Here is a 27,173-nt window from a genome sequence, read left to right as displayed (position 1 = left end):
TCACAGATTTTCAGATGACTTATAGACAATCATGATTCTTATAGGTAAGCAATAAAATATTGTTCTCATAATAACAAGTAATGCTCTATAAATAAAGCAATAATCATAGAATCACAGAATTTTCAGGGCTGGAAGGGACCTTTAAGATCATTTAGTTCAATCCCCCTGCCATGGGCAGAGACACCTCCCACCAGATCAGGTTGCTCAGAGCCTGTCCCGGCCTTAAAAACTTCCAGGGATGGGGCTCCCACCACCTCTCTGGGCAACCTGTTCCAGTGTCTCACCACCCTCATGGTGAAGAACTTCTTCCTAACATTTAGTCTAAATCCACCTTCCTCTAGTTTGAATCCATTCCTCCATGTCCTATCACATCCTAAAGTCCCTTCCCAGCTTTCTTGTAGCCCCTTCAGATACTGGAAGGCTACAATAAGGTCTCCTCAGAGCCTTCTCCTCTCCAGACTGAATAACCCCAACTCTCTCAGTCTGTCTTCACAGCAGAGGTGCTCCAGCCCTCTGAGCATCCTCAGGGCCCTTCTCTGGGCACACTTCATTACATCCATGTTCCTCCTGTAAAAGGGGGCCCCATAACTGGATCCAGTAATAAAGACCTTTTCCAAACATCTATATATTTACATTATTCGTTCTTTTACTTTCCAAGTGCCCTAACCTTCCTCTGTCAACATCTTTGCTCTGGTACTGTTAGCTTATGTATAGGAAATATATTTTAAGAAATTTGAAGTGTATATTCCCAATATAAAAAAAAAAAAAAGAAAGACTAAAACTAATAAAAATCCACCTTGGAGCTTGGATGGCACTTCTAGCCATCAAAGAGGTGTAGATACATATGCTTTTTTTATACTCTGTATAAATTCTACTCAACAAGGATTCTAAATCTGAAAAAATTTGAAATTGAAAATTTTCAGTAGTTGATGAATGAAAGTCTCAAATTTTTTATCTATTGCAATGATTTAAATTTTGGGTAACTCATTTTGGTAACAAAGACTACAGAGCATAAAAAAAAAAAGGTTCAAATTTATTATTTTTAGTTCAATCAAAGTATTACTAAAATCACTGAGGATTTTACATGGTCTGCTTCAGACCCAATTGAAACAAAACTAGAAAGGTGATGGCATTCCTTTAATTATCTTCCAACCAAAGGAACATGACTTGATTTAGCCTCAAGATCACAGCTCAACAGTGTTTGGTCTGAAAGTGTGCAATAAAAGATACACCAAAAAGAGGAGAAAGAAAAGGAAAACATAAATGCAAAGATTATGCTAAGTTGCTAGCACAGTCCAGAAATTACTGCACATAAACAAAGAGCATCATAACTACATGCTTGTTTTGCAAGAGCTAGACCTGCAGTCCATAAAGAACAGGAACTCACAAAGCAATACCAGAGAACAAAGTTATTTAATAACCAAAACCCCCTAAGAACCAGTAACAAAATATGTGTGAAGCCATCTGACATGAAGCAGGCGGGCTATTCTCAAGTGCCTTGTTTTCAAAGATTATCACAGAACAGGTTTCCCTGGGCAGCAGGGTTTTCAGTTCCCAGAAATAAACTATAACATTTGGCATTAATGAGACAAATGCCTACAGTTTTCAGTCAGTTAAATCTCATAACCATGGTGATAACGACCCGATTATAAGTGCACTGAGAACATACCTCCTAGCACTTAAGCAGCCCTGAATTCTTGTGATATCAGTGGGTAGTATTTCCCTGGGAAACAGTGTGCTTTTTTTGTCCATGATAATTAGGCCTATAGAAGGTTTTCCTAATAAAAAAGAAATATATTTCTGCAGATATTTTGTCCTGGTGGGTCTTTTTATATGCACATAGCTAATATTCCTAACAACATGCCCATGCAGAGGTAGTGTGCTGTCTTGCATAAAGGACTATCCTCTTCAGCAAGATTCTTTAAAAATGTATTTGGCTCCTAAGGAGCAGAACTGAGCCAACACAAAGGAGAATGAGACAATCCCAGTCACTTCAAAATAGGCAACTGCATTCGTATTTGTATAAACCTCTTTAATATTTTAAACATTAAAACAGTGGTGTAGAGCAAACTCCTCATGTACATGAAAACTCATGGAAGAAGGTCTTTTATGAATGGCTGGTACAGTCAGAAGAACAGGAGAAGTCTGGAGGGAAGTGAAGTCTTTAGGATTTTTCTGCACAGCTCTCCTACCAACCTCACCTTCCAGACTTGTTTTCTAACCATGTGCCCACACATCCCTGCACCTTCTGCTCATTTGACCTGAAAAAAAAGTTGGTCAAATGAATAGGAACTAAATGTACTTTCTATTTAGAACTTGCTCACCTGCCAAGTTTAGTTTTGTTTTGTTTTTTCCCAAGATCAACAGTTTTTTCACAAGAGCATCTTTCTTTCAGCACTTTCCTTTAACCACCCAAGCAGTTGCAGCTCTGCTGTCCTACTTGTGTCATTGAGCGTATTAAAAGACTCCCACTAATTAGTGTGTAATTAAAATAAATCAAATCTTCCAAATGTTCCAATCACTGACACTTGTCATGATACCAGCTAGATGAACATTTCTGAAGGAGGTATAGACAAACCAACAGCACCCACAATGTCAGGGGTTGGATTAATGTTCCTAATTTTTTTTTTTATAATTGGCAGCATACTAAAGCAACACCTTCTAGGCACGTAGGATTTTCAATACATTTTCTAGTAGAAGAATTAATAGCATAGGACTGATTTTTAATTTGAAGAGCCCAGTAACTCAGGAGACCTGGAATAGTTTCCATCACATTTTTCTATCATCTGCTGTTGTAAGATGGAACAAGAACAGTAAACCTGATCTTTCTGCAAATGAAATAAATTGCAAATTTTCCATTAACATTATTATAACTGGAATAGGGACTTGTTTCAAATTATTGGGCAAGGAGGTGACTTTCAGTTTCAATGAATGCAGCAATAAAGCTTCCCAAGAGATCAGTTAATTCCCCCATTCCTTCTTCAATGTTTCTATACCCACAGGAATTTACTGTGAACGACACTACTACATTACAACAACAGTGAACTTGAAATGTATTATCCCCACATAAAGCATCAAATACTTCAGAAGTCATTCTAGGAACTGGAAGTGAACTCAGACTATTTGCATTATGCTCTATTGTGGTGCTTTAAAAATATTATGATTTTTTTAAGGCTGTTTAGGTTCATCTGATAGGGAGCAATCACCTCTCTGTTCAAGTCTATTCCCCATTACCTCAAAGAGCATTTTATTATCTGTAAATTCCAGGAGAACACACAACATCACCAAGACAAGTCTTCGAATCTAGGCTGTGCCACTGGAAAATTAGACATGAATCCAAGACTGTCAGGAATGCCTCAGCTCTCAGCTAGCAGGAAATATATATAGGTTGAATTAACTTAAAGATACTTGAGCTATGAGCCAGGAAAGGAGGAAGGAATTATTACTCCGTATGCTGTTCTGTGACACCAACTCTGCAGACTGCAACACTCCTGAGGCTACGGGAATTAGAAGTGAGGATTTACCCCAGCTGAAATCACTGACAGTGTTGACAGTTCTGGCATTGGAGCCACAATTTTCCTTTTTCAAGGACATTTTAAATCCATTGCGTATCAGATGCCATGTTCCCATGCATCCTTATGTAAAGAAAGGGGGAAGTTTGCAGGAAATGAGGCTGTTGGCAAGCCAGTCAGGGCAGAGGTACCAGAGCCAGTATTTGCTGTGCTTTCAGAAATCAAGGGTGTACCAGCCTCACACAGAGAATAAGGACAAGCATTCTCTCAGAAAGAACAAGCTCTCTCTTTTAATTAATCTTGAAGAACAGATGAGAGTGAAGTTCTTAGACAAATAAGTAAAAGACTTAGCAAAAATGTAATAAAAGTATTTTGTTTCAGTTTACATTTAGATGAAATTTACATGTATAGATGAAATCTATATATTTTGCTTAAAGATAAAAATAGAAACAAAGAGGATAGCACAGATAAAAATTAAAATAATATTTCATGTTAAGAAAAATCTCAAGGTATCTGCAGAAAGCAAAAAAGCAAAGAAGCCAACTGCAGTAAAGCAGTGAAGTTCCTAACCCTCCATCCATTTCCAGGCATAAATCCATTGCTTTTGTTGATCTGCCTGAGGGCAGGAAGGATCTGAAGAGGTTGAATTGATGACCCAAGGCCAGTTGTATGAGGTTCAGCAAAGCCAAGCTTTGGGTCCTGCACTTGGGTCACAATAATCCCATGCAATTTTATGGGATTGGGGAAGAGTGGCTGGAAAGTGCCAGGCAGGAAAGGACCTGGGAGTGTTGATTGACAGCAGCTGGATATGAGCCAGCACGTAGGCAAGAAGGCCAACAGTATCCTGGCTTAATCCCAAAAGGATTATCCCAAAAGGGTGCCCATGGCAGTGGTGCAATCACCATCCCTGAAGGATTTAAAAGTTGCATAGATGTGGTCCTGAGGGACACAATTTAGTGGTGGACTTGGCAGTGCTGGGTTAGTGGTTGGATTTGATCATCTTAAAGGTTTCTTCAAACCAAAATAATTCTGAATATATGACTATTAAAAGGACAAAAAACTCCAAAGAAATCTTGGGGCACAAACTGTAAGGCACTCATCTACCTACACAACTGCAAAATCCCATGCAAGCACTTTCCAGGAGTATTAGGAACAGGATTTATAACTTCATGGCTTGGTCCCAACATGCAATGCTGAGGCTACTGGGATTTTTCACCACGTCCCCGTTAGTTTCAAGAAGACAGGATGATTTGTCTATTATTAAGACTCACAGATATTATTAGTCATAATAATATTGCATAATAAATTTCTTAGGTTGGGAAAGCATGAAGAAAAAATATAGTCCTTCCAGAATGAGAGTAAAAAGCTATAATGTTATTTTTCTTTGCGAAGCAGAAGGAAAAAGAAAGTCTAGGTGAATATAAAAATTATCTTTTGGAGAGTTCAGAAACATGTGGTCACTTTTAAAACATATATATAGTCTATATATACTATATACTAAGATAAAAAATAAGATTAACTTGTCCTAAAGAAAAAAGAATTGTATGAAGGCTAACACTAGCACCTAAAAATAACTTAAGTAGGATTTAAAGTCTTTAAACTTAAAACCCAAAGTGATAAGGCAGGTTAATTAAGAATCAGGTTTTCCATGGAGATCCTACCTGAGATTATAAATTTCTGTGCAATTCTAAAATTTAGTTGCAATACTCTCTTCAAGAATATCTCTAAAAATTTACTAATTTCAGCTACATCCAGATTTTATCATTTCTCCCCTGGAATACTTGTAAACTTTTCATTTATTTTTGCTGTTCATTGCACCGTAATTCCTAAGACTCTGCACCTCACTTACTGCAACGTCTGCAGCAGGATATTCTTCATGTCTAGTTTATTTTACCATATTCCAGTCAAACAAGCCCTTATGGGGCTGTCATTCTAACCTCTCAAAAGAAATCTCATTACTGTCCATAACATGCACATCTACTAGCTTGCCCTTTGCTTGGGTCACATACATGTTTATAGGGATTTATTTTTAGGTGATATCCTCATTACTTTTTGCCCATTTTTCCCTCTAGTAAATGATTGTAATATATTTGACCTTTTTGTCTTGCTGATACAGCTATCTCTCAATTTAAAGTTTAATAAGACTTATTCTTCTGTTACTAATTTTTACATACTTTTTTCATTTTTTAAAGCCTACCTATAGTTAACAATTACAACTGATCTGTAATTTAATGAGTAAATCCCTATCAGGTGCTCAAACTATAGAAAAATGCTTGGCTAAATTTGCTTCAGAAAAGAAAAACAGCTTTATACTGAATCTAAACTTCATTTCATATGGATGCTTCATCACTATTAGATGACTAGTTTAGTTATATTACTCTAAAACTTTGATGGATTATGCTGGTCCATCACTATTGTGCAGATTCATATGTGGTGAAAGAAGATTTGCAGCCTTTAAACCCACAAGGGTATGAAAAGAACATCTGAGACTGGAATCTGATTCCAAATTTTGCTGCAGTAAATACTTATATCATGCATAGGGCACGACTACAGATTATATGGTTCTTACTCAAAGAAGGCCAATAGGATTGGCAAACATGTTCAATGTATAAATTACAGCAGATTTAGGATTCAGAAATTAAATCTGTGGCACTTACCTGTTAAAATAAATGTATATGTTGCCATAAAATATTATGTGGTAGGAAAAAGCATCTTCAAATATTTACCTGCAAATGCACTTAAATCAAGGATCAACACCAAAACTGGGTAAAGTAAACCAGAAAATACTTAGTGTTGATTCTATTCTGAAGAATATGCATTTGCTGACTTTTTCTAAAACATTTAAGTAAATCAAGAGATTTACTTTGATAAATGAACCATGGCTTTTGTGCCTTCCAAGAAGTTTTGAGGACTTGAGTTGTAAGATTCTTGAAAGGTAGAGGAAATCTTAGCACTGTTTTGGCTCAGTGTCATTCAGACTGCTTCTGAATTCACTGTAGTGCTGAGATTAAGGAAACATTTCAGGGCTTTCTACAACTTTTTAAGCCCCAGAGGTCAGAAAATAATAAAACTGGCCCTCATTTACCATGCTAAATCTTCATATGGAAATTATTCATAGCAAAAAACCTCCCAGTCTCCTTGTTTCTAGTCCAGCTGCTAGGTTGGAATGCAGAACTATCCTTGTTCACAGGATGGCTTTAAACACAAATTGAAGGTATAATATTGTGGTTAACCCAAAGACCCTGAAAGGCATTAGCTATTCCCTGGTAATGAGAAAGTTTATTTGGATAATCTAGAGAGTGCTAATGAGTTATAGTTTGATAAGGTGTTAACTGAGAACCCCCTGACCTCAGTGGTGTCACTGAGTATGCAAAGAAACTTCGACTACAGTGGAGTTCATTCATGGTCTAAGATCATAAACTCACAGCAAAAAACTAGAAACAATTTTTTTTTTTAATACATGATTAAGCAAAAAAAGTCTGTAAAATTAATGGAACTACCAGCATTTCAGACATTAAAGATCTCAAAACAGTATAGGAAGACTCCTGGATGAATAATGCAACCATTCTGAACCCAGCTTCTGGCACAGCCTATCCAGGCATTACAAGCATTACCTTCTTAGAGAGTACATTATAGTTTTGCTGTCAAAAATGTAAATCCTGCTGAAGTACTGTGTGAAGCCCTAGGGGCAGAAATAATTGTGAGCTGCAGAAGACAGAAATGATGTAACTCGGAATCAGTTACCAACAGAGGATTCACACATGAAGGATATTTTCAGGGGTGTTTTGTACCATTAAATCAATAGATTGAAGAGGATGGTGGCAGTTTGAATCATAATCTAGAACAGAAATTTGTGAAAATGTATTACAGGTATATAGGAAAAATAATATGAACACTGAAGTATTTCAACAGCCTTTTATTATTGTCTAAGCTTATTTGTTCTGACTTCGAGTCTCTATTACCCTGAGATATTCTTCCTTATCTGACCTTTGTGTTCATACATGTTGATACATGCTATCTCATATTTCTTAGGGTTCAGAGGTAGGAAGATGTTCTGTGAATTTTAAAGTCATTGCTTGACATTTTCTGCCCTTCTGACAGCCTGTACTTGTCAATTAGAGTCTGGAGGACATTGAGAATGCTGATGTAGCTTTCTCAACCCATACAAAACCCACTCGACAGCCAGAATAAGGACCAGACTAAAATCCATACAAATCTGAGTCCCTCCAAATTAGTGCTGGAATGTTCTGCTATAACTGCATTGTTCAATATATTAACTGTGGTTTAAAATCTTTCTCTATTTTCTGGGTTTATTAACTTTAGTTTCAGTTTTTAAGGGGAAAAACATAGCACGAAACATGGAAGGAACTTCAGTATAAATTGTTTACAGGTTTTTGACAAGTGTCATGGCAAATGTGAGAATGCTGTTAAGGTCTCTTCTGTTTGCATGTGTATTTTTAACCTGCTTAGAGTTTGATGGACTTTATTTTCTTGGGGTATTTTTACCCTTCTCTCAATTGAACTACAGAACTGATATAACAAACTATTTCCATTTGTTATGGCCTATCCTTTGTTGTCGGTTTTTTGGGCTCTGGGCTTTTTTCTTTCTTTCTTAAGTGAAGAATAGTTATCTAAAGTCTTTCCAAAATGCAGATGCCAGCATCTCTATTATGTGTTATTTTGTTGCTTTGAAAGCATTTCATGCTGCTTTACCAAGGAGCAGGAGATGTTATAACTTCTTGCACTCATTACTCCTCTATGCACAGTGCTGAAAATATAATGAGACAGCGTAGTCTGCATTAGAGGCTGCTAAAACACATCCTTTTCTTAGTGTCATGCTGCAGCTGCTGTGATGGAGTGTCAATTATGTTGCTGAGTATGCATTCTGAGAGTGTTTAGCAAAACATGTTATTGCATTAACTTGCTGGCCCTTTTTTCCTTCCTTTTCTCTCACTCTCTGAAAAGAGAAAGGACCAGATTCTCAAGTTAATTGTGCTGCTTTACATCAGCTGAGGAGCTGACCTCTACATTACCTTCTGGGGAAATCAGCCCCAGATTTTCAGTTTAATTAAAACTTGACTGTCCAAATGAATTAAGGCTGTTTTTAATATAACCACTTGAAAATCTTGACTAAGAGATGGAAATATATCCCTAACCTTTATACTTGGCGTTTTCTTAGAATTAGTTAATGGTTCACATGTAGCAGTCAAAAGATTTCATTGGAGTTATGGTGAATTTGATCCAAAGATATCCAACATCTCCTAGACAGAAATGTATAAAACCTCATATATTTCAGTTTTATAATAAGGCAAACACAAATACTGTGCTATGCAGCAGAACATGGTACAGAGGCATCTGAGCCACATCAGACTGATTTAACTTCAGAAAAAGAAGGTCCACAGCTGTAGAAGTCCAGGGCTGCTCCTGAGCAAATAAACCCTGTTGAGAAACATGGCACAGTTGTCTGGGCACAGAATTATGTTAAAACTTTCAGGTCATGTCCTTTCTTTCCCATTTTATTGCTGTTTACACCAGGTACTAGCACAAGGCCACGCTCCATGGCATGGATTAGCCAGGTTCAAAGACCAGAATGTCAGCATTTTGATCCCAGTTGTCTAAACTCACCTATTCACATCAGCTAAATTCACATTTCTGAAAGACTGAAGGGAACTGGGTAATCCCCAAAATATAATGGAAGCCAGATGTCTAACTACAGGCCTCAGTTCCTCTGCTAAGATCAGATAATGACCCAAATTCGAATTTCAAAATCCATACATGGCCATACAAATCATGAGCTGATTTTGTGAAGCTTTTTATAATGAGTATAATTTTTTAAGTAACCTGCAGAAGTATTCTATTATCTCAAAAAAAATCATGGGAGTTTACCACATCATGACCAAGATTTGGAAGCAAGACTTCTATGTATTCCCTGAAAACCTTAATCTTCAGCTCCCTCCATAAAACATTTCAAGCTTTGGTTTTCTATGAAGGTAGTTTGAAGGTCTCAGAATTTCATAATGGACCTGAACAAGTTGTCCTTGAAAAATCTGTACAGTGACTTTCCCTTGACATGCTTAAGTAATTTCACCATAACTACACAATAGGGAAGCTTTAAAAAGAAAGGAAAAGAAAAAAAAAAAAAAAAAAAAAAAGTCTTTTGTCCTTTCTGGCTTTTAGTTCCCTAGGTTTGTGGTTTGTTAAATTAAACTTTAATTAAACTTTAATTTGCTTATTTCGTTTCTTAAATGGAATCAACAAATACCTGTTCCTACACCCTTCTGGCCCAGTGTTTCCAACTTTGATTTGACAACCTAAAAGCTCTTCTTGGACACCAGTTCTTGAACTTCCAAGTTTTGGTCATTTATAAGGCTTCTCAGCTCTACTGTCTTAAATCCTGCCCACAAAATGAATGGGGAATCTGAGGGTGAGAAAAGTTCAAGATCTAGATTCAAATGCTTCAAAAATCTGTCTGTTTGTATAAAAATGTGGAAACATTAGAATTTTTCAGAACTCTGGCTAAAGCTCAAGTTTCACAGTCTTTCAGCAGTTCTACTTTTGGTTACAGCAATTACTTTAATACACAGGAAAAACTTATTCAAGTCTGAGGTATGAAAGCAAAAATAAGCCAACTTTTTCAGACAAAACAAAGAAGCAAAACAAACTAAAAAGGTCTGGATTTCAGTCTGAATTTTGGGTGAGAAGCTAATTTCATTACATTTCAAATTCCTCTTACAGCCCATCATGAGTCATTCATGGCTTAATTGTAGATAATCAGATATGTTTACCATCACAATAGAGCCATGTTCTTATCAACTCTTTGCAATCTAAAGTTTTCAGAGACAAAAAAAAAAAAAAGACCTTAATTCTCTTATAGCAAAAAGAAATGTTTTGGGGAAGAAAAAAGCAAATTACACAATAACATTTAATTGAAATTAGAGGGCACATTCTGGAGCTTGTTTGTTCTTTCCCACTCAGATGGAAAAAAACCAGCTGTAATGTGGCTGTAAATAGCTGGTGCAGAATTCAATTTTTATATCTGTTCTTCTGTTGCACTGTGACTGTCCCACAACTGTTTGGACCTTAAGATAAGATCCACAGTGTGTTCTCCTGCTCCAATCCACTTGAAAGAAAATTTATTCTAGACTGGAAGAAAATATCCTTCAAAAGACAACTACTCCAGCAGCCTTACTTTATTAACCAGCAATGTTGTACTTGTCTAACATCAGTATGTTTATCCTTTTGCAGAATGCAATGGGAGTATTAAATAATAATTAATTTACCATTCATTATTTACCACAATTATTCGGACTTAGTGCAGAGGTTCATTAATTTAATTATGGCTTCTAGTGAACAGGAATCAGGGTCATTAGAGCAGGTGTATTCTGCTGTCTCCCTGATGCATTAGCCTCAGAAAGCAGAATAAAATCTGGACATACTATGTGCAGCTCTCTCCCATATAACCACCATCAAAAAAGCTTCCTAATTAATTGTTAGGAGTATGGATGGATGATCTCAGGGTATCAGAGCAAGGTCATTCTGCCAGTGGGCAGTGACAGAACATGTTGTCAGAATCACAGGAGATGCTACAATAATTCCTGACCTTCAGATCTTGTTTACACCATCCATCAATCAGCAAAAGAAAGATGTCAGTCATATGGCTTGGGGTCATCGCACATCCCTAGGTCTCAGGTCATTTTGCCTTCCCCTGGGCTTCCAGCTAAGGTTGGATCTTCAATAGGTGCCCATTAATATGGCTGCACATTAGGGAGACCAATGTTGAGTTGGAAGAGCTGAGAATATTGCTCATTAAAGACACCACACAGGGAAAAAAAAAATTAAAAATTGGTGACTTTATTTGTATTCTGCTTCCATGACTATACGGAATTTTATTAAAGAAGAGGCCAGCACACCCTGTCATCCTAGTAGGGTTGTTAATAGGGAGAGCTAACTGTGCATCTGAAGAGAAATTTTTATAGGAAAAAGCTTCTAAAATGAGCATGAAAAGGAAGTAATGTTGGATCTGTAATATTTCAAACAAAACGGGACGTCCATTCATGTAAATGTATATGCAAATTTGATGCAGCTCTCAGGCATTTGGTGAGTTTCCAACGAGGCCCTTGAGGGCTCAAACTGTTGATTTGGCATATGAACCTGCCCATTTACACTAAAATCCATGCATCATAATCATATTGAAAGGATGTGTATAGCAGAGACTTTTAAATAAGTTAAATATTGGTGGAGGCTCTGGGTAGCTCCCATGGACATTTGATTTTAAGCTGAAAAATGTGACGTGGTGATTTTACCTTTTTTAATGTGGAACAGAGAATGTGTAGTCCACATGATGAATGTGAAGCTGCAATCAGTTGTACTCATGTTATTTTTAAGGAGAAAAATTTGTCACATCTCTCAAACTTGATTACAAACAAATCTGATTAACAAACTTGATTCATCAAGAACATCTCTTCTGCTCCTTTCCTCATGCTGCACATTAACAGATTTTGCTCTGAATGGTATTTTTTCACTAAATAAGAACTAAAAATAAAGACTTGAATGCTAATTATCATTTCCCCCTTCCTAAAAATTTCATTCCACTACGACATAACATATTTTTGATGGAGTAGCTTAATTATAAAACATATCAAATATTTTCTTCCTGTGTGAGTCCCACAAAATAATGTGTGAAGAGCTGTAAGAAAGCAAATCAGCTATCAGATATCTCAGTGAATTTGAATGAAGGCTATAATAATTGTTCAAGTATTAAGTAGTTCAATTACAAAATGGATAAAAACATTTCATAATGCTTTGCTTTTCAAAGAGAAATTCTTTGGGATAATGTATTTATTGCAGGTGTTTTTTTTTCCCAGAAGACCTACTGAACTTGATCGTTCTCACTTAATATTTGATCTATTGTTTATTTGGCTTTGTAACTCAGAGACTTAATGGATCATTCTCCTTGTCTTATCTACAGAGACCTTAGACCTTACTCTATTAAGGAAGCACTAGATAAAGAAGCCAGGAACAGTAGGAACTAGACAAAAACCTAGACACAGCTGTAATTTGGGAATGGGCAAGTTGCTCATTGCTATCCTAGCACATTTCTGTAGCTAATATATTGCTATACCTCAGTTAAATGTTCACCTTTCCTGTCCTAGATAAATCCATTCTCAGTGGTGCTTTTAAGGCAGCTTCAAGACCCTCGACTACAGCATTTTTAATGTTTCATGGCCCTGTAGATAAGATACTATTTTTTCCCATAATGCTAATACTGAATTTTTGTTGTTAAATGATCATTATATTCTAAAAGGATATTCTAAAGATATTCTAAAAGACAGATAAGTAAGGAGAAAAGAAAAATCAAAAGAAAGGAGACAGAATTCATACAGTAAGTTGTTTAGGAGATAACATTGTGTTGTTATAAGTATTATCCTTTTGGCTTTTCAGAGAAAATGTGGTTTTTTGCAGGTACTACAAAAGAAAAAAAGAGTGTGAGGAGTGATCTAGTCTCAACTGAAAAGGTTATACATACATATATATATAAATACTGATTCTGGAACCAAAAGGAATGAAAAATATTGTCTTTGTTTGTGCTGTTGAAGGAAGGAGAGAATATTTTTAATCTCTCTTCTCAAATCACATGTTTAGGGGTGTCACAGCCACCAAGATAGCCACCTCAGAAACCTACAAACAGCAAATATATAGTTGTCCAAACAGTTGTGCAAAGTTCTCTCCCTGTATTGATGCAGTTTCAGATTGCTCATAGTAACAGAACACTTGAAAAACAGAAAAACAACCAATAAGTCAGTATTATCAAACTACTCCTGTTTGTTTCAAAGTCCAAAACTCCAGGAATATCTTTGTGGCAGAGCTCATCTGTGCATTGAAGTGTTATGATTCACCCCTAAATACAATGCTTTTTGATTTGTGTCTTGCCTGATCTGAATTATTATTATTATTATTATTAAGATACATGTTCCCCCAAAGGACAGTTAAGTTCCTCCTAGTAAGAAGCGTGAGGTATAAGAAACATCAGTAATACCCTTGCTTCTCTCTTCCTAATATATGAACAACTCTGCTAGTATGGTAGAGTCTAGCACACTGCATATTAGAATTCTATCCAAAATGTAATTAAAATTGACTGAAATAAAAGAAAACAAAAACAAACTATTGAAAAGGTAACTATCCTTTTTAGATTTTTTTTTTTGTTGGTTGGGTGTGGTTTTTTATTGTTATTTTCCAGTGAAGTAAAGTTATATGTATATGATAATTGTATTTTAAGACACAGAATTGCTATCTGATCATGAATAGAGATTATAATATTAAATATTAAAAAAGATTGTGAACATTATTTTAATTTTCTTTTTTGTCACCAACCAAAACATTATTGCATATCACTTGGAAAACTTCTAATATAAGCTCAGAATTCCGGGGATTTCTAAACATGTTCCAATACTTCCATATTGGATTTCTTTACTGGTGTTCTTTTGAATTCCATTATTATCCCATAGTGTGAAAAACAGTTGAACATATGGTTTCCTCATCTCATTTCTTTTCCCTCTACAAACCAACATAAATTGCAGGAGGGTTTCATAATTAATTGTTAAAAGCCGTGGCCATTCCCCCCTATCTTTCAGGGTATAAAATGGCCACAAATCATTGCAATTTTTTTTTTTTTTTTTTTTTTTTTTTTTTTTTTTTTTTTTGGTAAAGTGTTTACCCTCCAGCTTATTCCAGTTTCCCAAAATAAATCCCAATAGTGAATTTGCTAATGCCACCTTCTGTTGAGAATAAATTATCCTTTTAAATAACACAAACACAAGACACTCGTGAAACAGAAACTTGCCTATTAACAGTTATCAGATTACTAAAGCTGTCAATCAGACACCCCTTATTCCTCCCCTCAGTGTGCAAACCTATGAGAATATTTCAAAACCACCAAATTACCTGGTCTAACATCTCTAAGAGGCTTGGTCTGCTACTCAGTCTCCAGGGGGGAAATCACGGGAGAAATCCCTGGGAATTTCTCCTGTTCACAGCTGAGTCCAAGCAGTGTGAGAGAGCTCTCAACAAACCAAGCACACCTTCCTTCTAATACAAGGCTTCTGTTACACACCAAAATTGAAAATTTCTCTTTTTTCCCAAGTACACTGAGATTGTAGTCTAAACACTTGTCTGGCAAGGTCTTTTATGGGAAGGGAGTCATTCCCCATAAGCTTAACTACTCCTTGTTCTCCAGTTGCCTCCGACATCCACCTGCCATGGCTACAGACAGCACCCAAGGGTGTTCCCTGTAAATTTAAGTATTTGTTCTCTGCTATCAGTGATACCCATCTCCTGTGGCTAGGAACATCCATATCAGGACAAGCTCATCAAGCACATCCCAGTTTCCCTGCCATACAAGCCTGTCCTTTCTGGTCAGAAGGGAGCTCAGAGGGCTCTTGGACTCCCCTTCAACATCTCCAGTTCCATCTCTCTTGAGGTATTAGAGCAGAGCTGTGTTGACCAAGCCAGACACAGAAGGTGCTGTGACTTAGGACACCCCTTAATTTATTGGTATAAAAAGCACTGGGTTCACTCTCCTCCCTGAAGCAGCCCAGGACAAGAAGGCACAGAGCAGGCTGATGGCCACTGGGACCCCCGGGTGTCACTTATGATCAAACTGAAACACAGAGGTTTTGCTCTGCAGCTCTACAGGAAGACTATGGTCTAATTTAGATGTCAGTATATATTTTTTTAATAAATAATCTTGAAATCTGCTATTTGCACCACGGATTTGGAACTTTATTTGATGGTTTTCCAATTTAGAAACAGCAGTGTTTAAAAAAATCACTGTGGGGACAGAACAAAATAATAAAAAAACAACAGAAAACCTTCCCTGGCTGCTTTTGTGTTTCTAGTTTTCAACAGAAACAGGTTTTTTGTTCAGTTAAGTGCTCTGACAATAGAAATTTGTAATGCAAATGCTCCCAGCCTCTCAACGAAACCAAGCTAAAAAGCAAGGGTTTCACTTATCAGCACTGTTGCATCTGATGTGAGAATCATTTTCTAGAGACCCTTGCAGTCAATTTACCAAATCAGATTTTCTGGGCTACAGCTTGCATTTGCATCATTATCAGAGAGGAGGTGGAGAGAAAAGTTTGTAGTTTTAGTAAAAAACTTTGGATTTGAAGAAGGTTAATTATGTAAATCATCAGCAGTCAGGGTTGAATTTTGCATTGTGATACAAATTGGCTTTCTAAAAAAATTCAGTGAATAGAAAGAAGAAATTTCTTTCAGACACTGTTTTGTCTCTCTGCTGTAAGGTTCTATCACTTCAGTTACCACTGGTTTAATCCACAGATTATCTTAACATAGAGGGAAAAAAAACATGGTTTGATGGAAGGACCCTGGTTTTAAAGGCTGCTGTACATCCACATAATAAACAATTAGATTATGAAGATAATTCAGATCAGAGGGATGGGTTAGTCTGCAGCAAGAATATGTGATATGATGGGCAGCCCTCAGATGAGCTCAGACTGGGTTGGATCTGCTGCATTTCAGGCATTGGAATGGGCTGCCCAGGGAAGTAGTGGATTCTCTGTCCCTGGAGATATTTAAAAAGAGACTGGATGTGGCACTCAGTGCCATGGGCTGGGAACCACAGCAGTAGTGGATCAAGGGTTGGGCTTGATGATCTCTGAGGTCCCTTACAACCCAGCCAATCCTATGATTCTATGATTTTCATCTGCACTGCCAAAAGTGTCAAATGCCATCCTGACCAGCTCTGAGCTGGGGGCAGCTGCCATGGTGCCAGCCCACGATGGATGGGGCAGCAGGAATATCCTCCATATTCCAGCAGCCAAACTGAAGAGGTGCTGCTGAGCTACAAATTCTGGTTGTATCTTTCTCACCCTGTGGCTCCCAAGGAGGTAAACTTGTATTTACTTGAGTAACAGCTGGAAATTGCAGTTCAGTTCAGATGGTCCTTCATGAAAATCTTAATTACAAATGGAAAGATCCAAGAAATGGAAAGTTTTCTAAATTGCATTGTATATTAAAAGATTCATAATTGATGCACATTCAATGGAAAGTTAAAATTTTATTTGCAATGCTGGAGATGGGTTACTTCAAACAACCAACATTAGGGTAGAGAGCTGCTCAAAGGAACAAGTGTTGCTTTATCCAGTACCTGCCAGGGCACTGGCCTTACTTAGCCAAGCATCTTTCAGTGCCATGAGTAGCCTACAGGAGTCAGTAGGCAGGATGCTTTGACTGACAAACTGTACCCACAAATGTTCCTAACAGAAAATAAGATGTGCCTCCACAAAGCTGGAGAACCAAGAACTCTAAATTGTTTCAAAGGCCAGCAAAACCAAGAAAGAAAAATTCACATTGCAGTCACAAACATACAGTAACTATGTTAGAAAAAAGAAAAATAAAGATTAAAAGATTAAAAGGGAATTGCATGAACCAGTACACAGATATAAATCTGCCCATAAATGCAGTTGCTGAGCACACAATGTAATGGAGATTGTCTCAATGACCAAACACTTCCATAAGCACCATCTGTACCATTCAAATTATACATCACTCACCAAGAGCAACATCTCCAGTGCATTAGACCTTCTAAACTAGAATCTTCATCATCAGTTGAATACATTGATTCAGGAAAAAAAGCTTCGAACAAAAACTGTTGGTTTGCTAACAAATCTTTTCTTCCTAGTCAAAATACATTCCCCTGAGAACCTGGAAACATATCTGCAGGTTGGTCCAAGAGGATTTACCCTACCTTAATGGCAGTAGAGGCAATCTGGATGTGGTGGAGCCTGCGCAGCGTGCTGTCCCTGTCAATGAAGTAGGAGGCTGCCAGCTGGTGCAGGGTCTCCAGAGTCACAGCAGAGCTGTTGGTGCTGGGATCACTTCCTTCAGACCTCTTGCTCAGCTTCCTTTTGTCCACAAAAATTGTGAGTGACTCCTCTCCTGAGCAGGGAACAGAAAGCACAGCATTCAGCAGTGACACCTTCTGCAAGTCCAGTCTTGCCAGGAATCAGGTGGCAAGCCAAAGTTTTCCCTGGCTGGTGCCTAATGTTTAGATAACTCTTCCTGATGCAGATACTTTGGTGTCTAAGCACATGCACAACAGATACTATTCTAAATTTGATGGGTGTTTTGGTTTTTTTTTTTGGTGCCTCATAAATAACAGCTATACAACAGAACACATTAATGCCTAAAATGCAATGGCATTGGGGATACGTCTGCTACACTCAGTCCTGTTTACCAACAATACAGGGATATTCTATAGGCATCCAATTTAAATCATGTATAAGACATGCTTATTTCCAACTTTACTTAAAACCTTCATTTTTAGTATTTAATATTAGGCTCAAAGAAAACTAAACCAGTGTAATACAGGTTTCCTTCTTTTAAAATGTATCATACATGGTTTCAGAAAAGGATGCCTTATTACAACTTGTTAAAAGCAATCCTCTGCTTTCCAATCGATTAAGCAATGCTAAGATGCCTGTAGCAGGATATAAAATGTGTCTTAAACCAAATTTATGTAACTGAAAAGCATAAAAATGTTAATTGGTTTCTTGAAAAAGAGAGAAACATAAACACTTTCCTAACTCCCAAAGCCATTCTGAAAGCAAAGAGAAGCTCCAACATCTTACATTGTGGATTTCTCACTTTCTCTTTAAAGAAACATGAAGAAATACTACTGAATTTAGAAATTTTAATTCTTGGAGGACTTTTGAAAACAGAACCAAAGGAAAATCATGCTTGTTGAACTGGGAGAGTTCTCAAGAACTATTCCAGATCAGACCTACTGGGAGTGTTAAAACTGCAACAAATTTTCTACATTTATTCTTTATTTCATGGATAATTTTTTTATGCATTTCAGGCTACATAAGAATTTGTTCATTTAGTGAAGTGTTTAGGCAGAACTCTTTACTTCAGAAAATGAAGTAGAAAGTAATTCATTGACTCAGTATTTTCTTCTGCACAACTTATGTCTGAGGCAACTACAAAAACACTTTTCTCACTTTCTGAGCCTGTGCTTGGTAATTTGCATTCTTCCACATTAATCTCAAGAAGCAATGAATAATATCATTATACCTGTGGTTTAGACACTGAACAACTCCACAGAATGCCAATTCCTTGTTCCTGGAAAGGAAACTATCCTGATAGGAGCTGACTTGCCACTCGTGCTAGTTTCATTGCTCACCCATCTGCTAGGATGGCATTTTGCCCATTCAGAGGATGGATGCCAGCTCTGGATGGGTTTACGTGACAAAAAATATAGCTGTTGAGGATGTAGGATGAAAACATGACATCATCTTTAAAGGGAGATAGTCTTGGTGGTGAGCATTGCTTAATGCAGAATTCATGCCTCAGTGCAGGAGGCCACATCTGCTGACAAATCTGACACACAGCTACCTCGACTTGCAGAATTTATTTGTGCTTGGAGAAAGAGGAGTGTGCTCATGTTAATCAATATGCCTTACAGTGCTGCTCAATCTCTCACAAATTCAGAGGACAGTCAGGCCCTTTGGACCTTACACAGGCACAACATCCATTATCCAGGAGCTTCTTTCTTATCTAATTAGACCTATCAGGTTTGTTCAGTGTGTTCATTTCATCCTGGAAAGGCGAGTTGCTGCCCAGGACAGCTGGCTGTTCCAGCTGAATCCTACCTATGTATTTATACTTCTCTTCCTGCAGTTTTGCAATGGATTTTTTTAATTTTTTTTTTCTCTGCATGTAGTCATAAAAGCAGGGATTAATTGTCTGAACTCCAAAGAACCAGGAATTAAAGCAGTCTTTGTAGGGAACAGGATTTCCCCATTCAGTTACCTAACTATTCTGCTCTACTGAGAAGACATAAGTTCACATTTTATTATAATAAGTCTAATGCCTTGTTCTTTGAGAGTAATTTTCCATCAAAACCCCAGAGGAGGTTGCTGCATTTCTTGGCGTTCAGCTCTGTCTATGCAATAAACCTGTGTTCTCTAAACCTGTCTCGTGACTCTGGCCAGTATGAAAGATGTTCCCAAAATGAAAAGCAGTAGAATGGGCAGGAATTCGAGCCAGTGGCCATGGGATTTGTGCTGCTGTTTGTGGAGCTAAAAAGACGCAGTCATGTCAGAGCAGAGAATATCAGAACTCACAGTGGTAAATACTGTGTCAGTGACCAGTTCAGGCTGTGCAAATAAGGTGCAAAACCTCAGCAGGAGATTTCTCTTGATTTTTTTTTCCCCCTTTTCCAGAGGTTTTGGCTGCTGCATTTAGAATAAAGTGCCTTTTGCAAGCTCAACTGGATTTGCACTGAAAACATAATAAATTATTAGGTAAAAGAAAGCAAGCCCTTAATGTAGAAAATCTCTGGGAAGTAGAGAAAAAAAAAATTGAGGTTCTTTCTATTTCTTTGGCCAGTATGCCACCCTATATTACTCTGATGTAAACCCTTTTGATTGTATTAGTTACTAGTACAGACAGTAGGACTGCTTCTATTTTTAACAGAATCCTGGTGAATTTTATTATTAGAACAGAGTTTGTTTAATTTTCTCCCATCTAAACCTCTTGTTCTCCTGGAGGCAGCTAGCAGAACTGCAATAAAAACTCCTATTTGGAAAAAAACTAAGTGGAAAAAGACAGTGTTCGGTGTTGCTTTTGTTTTGTTTTTGATTAGAAAATGTCAGGACAGTAACCTTTGAAACCACACACACACCCTCCAGCAGGGATTCACATCATCCTATTATCCCAGTCCTGCTTGATCCCGTGCTTGCCGTGGCAGTTGCTGGTGGGTGCATTTTGGCAGCAAGATCCTCGAGCATCCCCCAGCCCTGAAGTTCCCATCCCCCCTTCCCTGACAGATACATTTTTGTTTTTCATGTCCTGTAACCCGGTTGAAATGATTTGGAATGTTTACTTTGACTCAGATCACATCAGATTATATCTCCCAAGGTTAAGCCCAGGCACTGGAGTGATGGAGCTGCATTGTGTTTGCATGGCATCTCAAATAAGCCAGTGTTAGCTCATCACTGCCCTTCACTACACTACTACTGGGTGCAACCAGGTGCAGTTCAAAAATACTTGTTTTTCAAAATGCATCTCCCAAATTCTGGAAGTTTTTCATCTGTCACTTGCTAGAAAAAGTGGATTCAAAAACAGAGAACTCCCCTATGCATTGGTACTGAGGCATCACTGCAGAGCTGGATCAGGGCTCCCCTTCAAACCCAGGACTCAGGGATTTGTGAAGTAACATCACTGATTCCTATTTAATTTGTGGAAGACAATTCAGGTTTTAAGTTAAATGAGGAAAAATTAGGCTCATGCCAGAAAAGACTCTTCTGTCACATTTGAAATGTGGATGAATATTGGTTTTTTGTTTGTTACAGTCTGTCACCATGAAATAGGCTAAGAAGATATCCAAGTATTTGCTAAAAAAACAAATGTGATTTAGAAACCTATTCAAGGTTAGGGATTTTAAGAACTGAAAAGGATTGACAATGGATACTAAGAAAACATGGATATTCAGCATCAGCTCCACACTACTGTGCTTCCTGCAAGCTCTGAAAGCAACATTCTTTCTACTTCACCAAAACCAAGAGTTAGTTAACTTCATTTGCTCAGGTTTGAAAGAAATAGGACAAAATTACTTGGCCATGATCACAAAATAACACCACACAACCCACTGATTGATTCAAGAAATAAGCAGGATCACTACATGGATGCTTTATCACCATGTAGCTGCTGTCACTGATATTCATCAGGAGATTGATATTCATACTCAGACTGACCTCAACACAACATACTTATGTCTCTGCAAACCCTGGAATTTGCAAGATTATAGCTTAGCATATATATTTAACTCTTTCTAGGTTTATATAAACATATTTTCCAGGATTTGTATTTTCAGGTTAAATTCCTGAGTTGGTAAAATATTCTACTGGCTGTTTGTCAAAAAATTAAAAGTAGGGAATAAAATAGGTATTTAGGAATTTACCAACTCTCAAAACCCATCCATAGACATTTAGATGTAAGACTCCTAAACAACAGATTATAAATAGCATTCAGAGATTAGAAAATAATTTTGTGTGCATCTTAAGAATGTCTTTAGGAATTATTTAAATAAAAAATCTAAATCACCATCATTTACATGGCAGGACTGGAATAGTGCTGTAACAACTGTAACTAAATATAACCATCTACTGAAGGAGTAAATATATTTTGTTATACATAATAGTAAATATTCATATGATTATAATATTTAGTGCTATTCTCTGCCTCTATTATTGAGAAATTGTTTTCCTGTAACCACATCTGTGTAATTATGAGAGGATCCTATGCCTTGATGTTTCATATTTTCATCTGTAGGCTGGGAAGTGGTAAGAAAAAGCAGTGATCCAAGCAGTTCCCATCCCTTCATGTCAGCAAGTGAGGAAATTGTAATAAAAGGATAACATTCAAAGACAAATACAACTGAACATCATCAGCAGTTGCTTACTTAGAGCTCATCCTTCATACACATGTATCTCTCTTACAAAGGCATAAAGGTCTTTGGCCTATGAACTCCTCAAAAGTTTCTGATTACATAGAACCACTCAGATGCAATAGCTGTAATTTGTTACAGTAAAAAGTATGAAAATAAATCAAAAATTGTTATGCCTTCATAATAAAAAATAGCTTACTGCTAGTGTAAAACCCATTCATGTATGGATCACAGAATGTACCACTAGGGGCTTACCAGGTTATTTTCCCAAACTGAAGCACTGATGGATGTGCACAGATTCAAAACCTATATGAATTATTGCTAGGCCAGATGTTGTACCATTTCTGTGGTTCAGGTGAATAGCAGTGCACATTAATTCTATATATACCATCTGGTTTTGAATTTGAAATTCATCTTCATTGAGTAGATAGGGAGAGAAAAGAAAGAAAACAGACTTTTTGCATTTTCTTCTTCCCCTTAGCATCCATAATATTTAATGCTGGAAAATTTACATGCCTTGGAGTGAGCATTTGTAAGTCTGAAGCTGAATTTTCAAGTTTCCTTCTCACATCAGTCATTTAGGACTGAAATCTCCCTCCCTTGTTTGCCAATAGTTTTTATCTTACCTTGAAAGAAGTGTTAGAGAAAACAAAGGTCATATCAGCAGCTTGTGTAAATGATAGGAAATCCTTCAGAATTCATTGAGATTCGCTGCTTTACACCACCTGACAATTTCTTCCATCTCTGTATGCAGAGTAATATACTGCTCAAGAATATTAATCAGGGCCAGAAAGTCTGACCCTCTTTATTCAGCACATAGACTAAGCAAAGGTGAAACTATCAAACCCACTTGCAGAACTGTAATCAGTGGAGAGGAGAATAACAGGAGTCTGGGGTTAAGCTGATCTGCTGCTGCCCAGTAAGACTGCCTGATAGAATGACAAAACTGGCTTTTTTTCTTTTGGTTTTCAAAGCCTTCAACATTCCCATTTAGCCAACTGCCTCAAAAGGTTGTAGTTTCATAAGAAGCACCCCCTACAAATGTGTTTATTCGGAACAGTTCCCATGTTTTCAGATGCAAGGAGAACTGATCTGCATGTCTGCTATCTTCACCTTGCTAAGCACTCCAGATGCACTCGTGCCACCCAAAAGCCAGGGAAAGGGCCCTATTATTTCACTGCAGTATGTTATTTATCTGTAATTTCCCTAGCACCAAGTCTATTGGCTTGCTGAGCAGCCTTTTACATCTATGTAAGAACAGCACTAAAGTGAATGCCTTTAAAATGAGATCCCCTGATAAATTTCATCCTCCTACACAGTAGTGTCCTAATGCTTCACAGTAACTTCCAGTTCTGAAGCTCAATGCTGCATGTTTGGGGTTTTTTTTGTAAAGCATTAAAGTGTAGAGCAGCTACTGCTTCTGCAGGCTGGACCTTCACTGCATCATGCTGTATGCAAGCAAAGAGAAAAGTAGAAATGCAGAACAAAAGGAGACAAAGTAATAATGTGTATTGCCTCTCACTGAAAGAAAAACCTTCACTATTTTTTAACTTCTAGATGGAGGCTGCTAAAGAATTTAGAAATACATTATATAGAGGCAAAAAATAATCTAGGCTGGAATGGACTTCTGGCTGTCATCCAGTCCAATCCCTTTCTCATAGGTAGTCTAATTAAATGAGATGCTTATGGGCTCATCAAGTGGAGCCTTCTCTCACCTTCAAGGATGGAGTTCCTTTGCATGATTCATCTCTTGCCTGTCCCCTAAAGCTCTTCTGTCAGTTTTAGCTGGCTTGTGTAAGTCTGAAATTTTGCTTTTGCAGAGTATGTGTTGCCCTAGCAGAGTGGAGGAAACCTCCTCACCTCCCAACCACTGCCCAGGCCAGTACAGCATCCCCATTTGTGCACAAAATTTAACCAAAATAAGCTCTCCTTTTTCTGCAGGTTTGTCGCTGCAGATGGTCAATGCAGAAGCAGAACAATTTGTTTCTGTGCCTAAGCACATGAGCTGACCTGTGAATCCAGTGTCTGCTGTGCAAACGTGTGCTTGCACAGGGTCCCTTCCATCATGCAGCTTGAAGCTGCTCATTATGGACATTTGGCTTATCTCAGAAGAAGATAAAATTTCCATAAGAAATAGAAGCAGTAAGAAATGTCATTTTCCACATTACCTCGTGGCAGCAAGAAAAATAGAACCTCCCTACGTCCTCGTTTCAAAATGCCCTTGAGGAACATATTTCTCTGTTTGTGAATAAAGACTTGGGAACACATCACAAACAACCATGTGCAAGAGTTCCCTTTACGGTCAAAAAGGGATATTCATGCAAGCCAAATGGTCACAGAAACACACAAATCTTCAAAATCTTACCACGGGATCACTCGTTTGCCAAGCTTGCCTTTATGTCCATGAATACAGATGGCTGGGGATTCATTAAATAAAAGAACTATGCACATCCAGTTTGGTCTCTGCTTTTAAGGAGCTATATAAGTGACAAAGCTTTCAGAATAAAGCAACTTGTAATTAAAGGGAAAGTATGAATACATTATAGAGAGGAAAAAAAATCTAATTACATGTTAATAAAGTGTGGACAAGCATCTCTGGGTATCCCCATTCAATCTAGCCCAAAAATATGAACTAACACATAGAGGAAAATACAGGGTTATTAGCTACCTCACAAAAGCATTCTTAGAAATTTCTAATTCCCTGCAATTATTTTAATTGAACCAATTTTTTTAAGTATTCAGCATCCATCCAATGATAATGGAAGGCAGCAGGTGTGCATGAAATCATGCCTAAAAATTTAGGCCTGGGACCTAAATCAAAACCCATCAAAGTTAATACAAAAACTCCCTTAGACTTCACTGAGCACTGACAGAGCCAGAAGTCAACGCTGTCTCCCTGAGAGTGGAAAATTTTTGCAAGCATGTGGCAGATACAGCATTTCAGGGCACATGTAAGGCAGTCTGAAGAAGGATAAGAAAAGGATACCCTGCCCCAGTTTCCCTGCAGCACATCCTGTGGCTCTGGGGAGAATATTGAGTGTTTAAGCTACAATTTTCTAATGTCTTCAAATGAACCATCCTTAAGTTTTACCTGCCTAAAAGGTGTTAAGTCTGTAGCTCTTCTGTGATCAGTGTGGTAATACTGCTTTGGACTTTTAAAGAGCATCTATTCTTTTGTTAGACTGTTTTCTCTAAGTTGTTAGGTCCAATTTCAACTTGAAAATTAATTTCATCATATGGCTATTAGGACTCTAAGTTATGTTAGTTAATAATTAGCAAAGAGCTAATAATTCTAAAAAAAACTTTTTTACCATTGGATAATCATTGCATCAGGATACATGTTGGATATATCTTTAATTACTATGGTTTATATTTTAAGAAAGTTTCTTTAACTTCTGTAGTTAGTTTACTGTTCAGATGTGCTATGTGCTGTACACAGATGAAAATATATGGTCATTTATAAAAAGTGTACTTTTTGGTTGGAATATATATAATAAGTAATGAAAATAACTTCTGGAAATTTTATTCCAAATTGCTGGTCAACACATGTAATTTGTTCTTAAAATCCTAATGGTGATGGATTTGCTGTAGAAGCACTCATTCCCAAAATAAAGATAGGAGTTATTTCTTGATTATTTTAAATAACTGCAGTAAGACATTCACCTTGTTTCTGGAACAGTCTTTTCCAAAAGGGAGCTACTCTGAGCTATTTCAGTTATAGATCTCAGATATCAGCCAAAAGAGAATAGGAAGGCTGTCATTTCTTTAATATATGGTAAGAATTCAGTTATGAAATGTATTAACGAGAACCATTCCTCAGGTGAATAAAGGATTTTGACAAGACTGTCCTGCTGGAAGGATACTCAATCACCAGAATTATCTTTAATATAATCACCCACCAGGGGATAAAACTGCATTTCTAAAATGTCAGTTCATTTTGTAATGCCTAGATGGGTAATCACAGGCACTAATTATCTTTCATTCGGAACAATTTATGCTCTCTCTTGAACATTAGACCTCTTCACTGGATTTCTTCAATCCATTTGGTGACTGGATCCCAATTATATATCAGGCTACACTTTCCAAATTAGTCCATGGGGATTTAGAGCTGAAGATTCCATTAAGTTAATAGGAATCACATGGCAAAGCCTCATCATCCCATTTTGACACTTTTAGTCCTACTGGTTAAGTGGAGATTAGTCCTAAAAAGGGGAGAGTGACAACAAAGGAAAGTATTATGGAGTAGTACAGGCAAAGCAGTTTAGAAGTCTCCTAAGATTTGTTGGAAATCATTGTTACTGGTTTTCATACTTCATCTTTGCAGTACTATAACAGACCCAAGTACCTGGGTAATCTCTTATTATGTAACTTGATGTAAGGGCCTCTCAAAGAAAAAAATCTCACTCTCCTTGGTGACCTCTTGGTGCAGAGAAACATCACCAGAAGACCAGGAGTATGTGCACAGGGGACTCAGGTAAAATACCTCAGTCATAGCAACTGGATTTCTTATCTTTTTGTCCCTACAGTTGTTTACACAGAATCAATAAAGTTTATCAGTAGAATAAAGAGACTTGAGACTTGTAGGCAAACCTGCTCCCACACTTTCAAGACCACCCCTGAGAGAGTTACTCAGCAGAGATGCTCTGCAAGGAAGGGAACATAGCAGCTTGACAGAGAAATCAGTTGTGACCACCAATTTCAGTTCCATCATGCCAAACTCGAGCACAACATTTCCAAGCATTAACCCTACCTCCCAAGGTAGCTGAGAGTAGGAAATGTGTCCCATATTTCTTGATAAGGTTTTCTGTGATCTGTTGAAGGGTCGGGCGGCGTCCGAGTAGCCTGATGTTACGGAAGAATTCAGGGGCAAGTGGCAGTGGAGAGCCAAGGAAATTTCTTCTTTCAACAGCAAGATTGTTTACCTTCCAGCGGCCAAACTCCCTGAAAAACAAAGCAATTCTCATTCAGAAATATGTCATTCAGACAAATGTTCTTCATTTGCAAACTACTCTGCTCTGGTGACTAGCTGGCGGCCACTAGCTGGGTATTACAACAGGGCTTGACAGTGCTACTCTGTCATGTGTTATAGGCACAGGACAGGCAACGAGTGTTATTTATTAAAGTGGAGGCAGTACTCCATAACAAAATCATTGTTCAGAAAAATAATAAAATAAAAAATAAGCCACTTAGGA

General features: G+C 37.5%; 1 protein-coding gene across 2 annotated transcripts in view; it reads right to left on the bottom strand.

Moving 5' to 3' along the window:
* Window positions 1–27,173, bottom strand: part of LOC103529368 (BMP/retinoic acid-inducible neural-specific protein 3) — a 171,602-nt gene that overhangs the window by 59,727 nt on the left and 84,702 nt on the right. The window contains exons 2-3 of one of the 2 annotated variants that reach the window (XM_008494798.2): window positions 26,732–26,922; window positions 17,278–17,468 (exon numbers count right to left, since the gene is read on the bottom strand). In XM_008494798.2, coding sequence (XP_008493020.2) covers window positions 17,278–17,468; window positions 26,732–26,922 — 382 coding nt within the window. The remainder of the gene's footprint in view (window positions 1–17,277; window positions 17,469–26,731; window positions 26,923–27,173) is intronic. The other variant, XM_030455307.1, reaches the window with a different exon arrangement.

The sequence above is a fragment of the Calypte anna genome, chromosome 8, assembly GCF_003957555.1.
Source record: "Calypte anna isolate BGI_N300 chromosome 8, bCalAnn1_v1.p, whole genome shotgun sequence".
In the NCBI taxonomy this organism is placed as follows: domain Eukaryota; kingdom Metazoa; phylum Chordata; class Aves; order Apodiformes; family Trochilidae; genus Calypte; species Calypte anna.
Note: the sequence above shows the minus strand (reverse complement) of the source record. Positions and strands in the feature narration are given on the sequence as shown.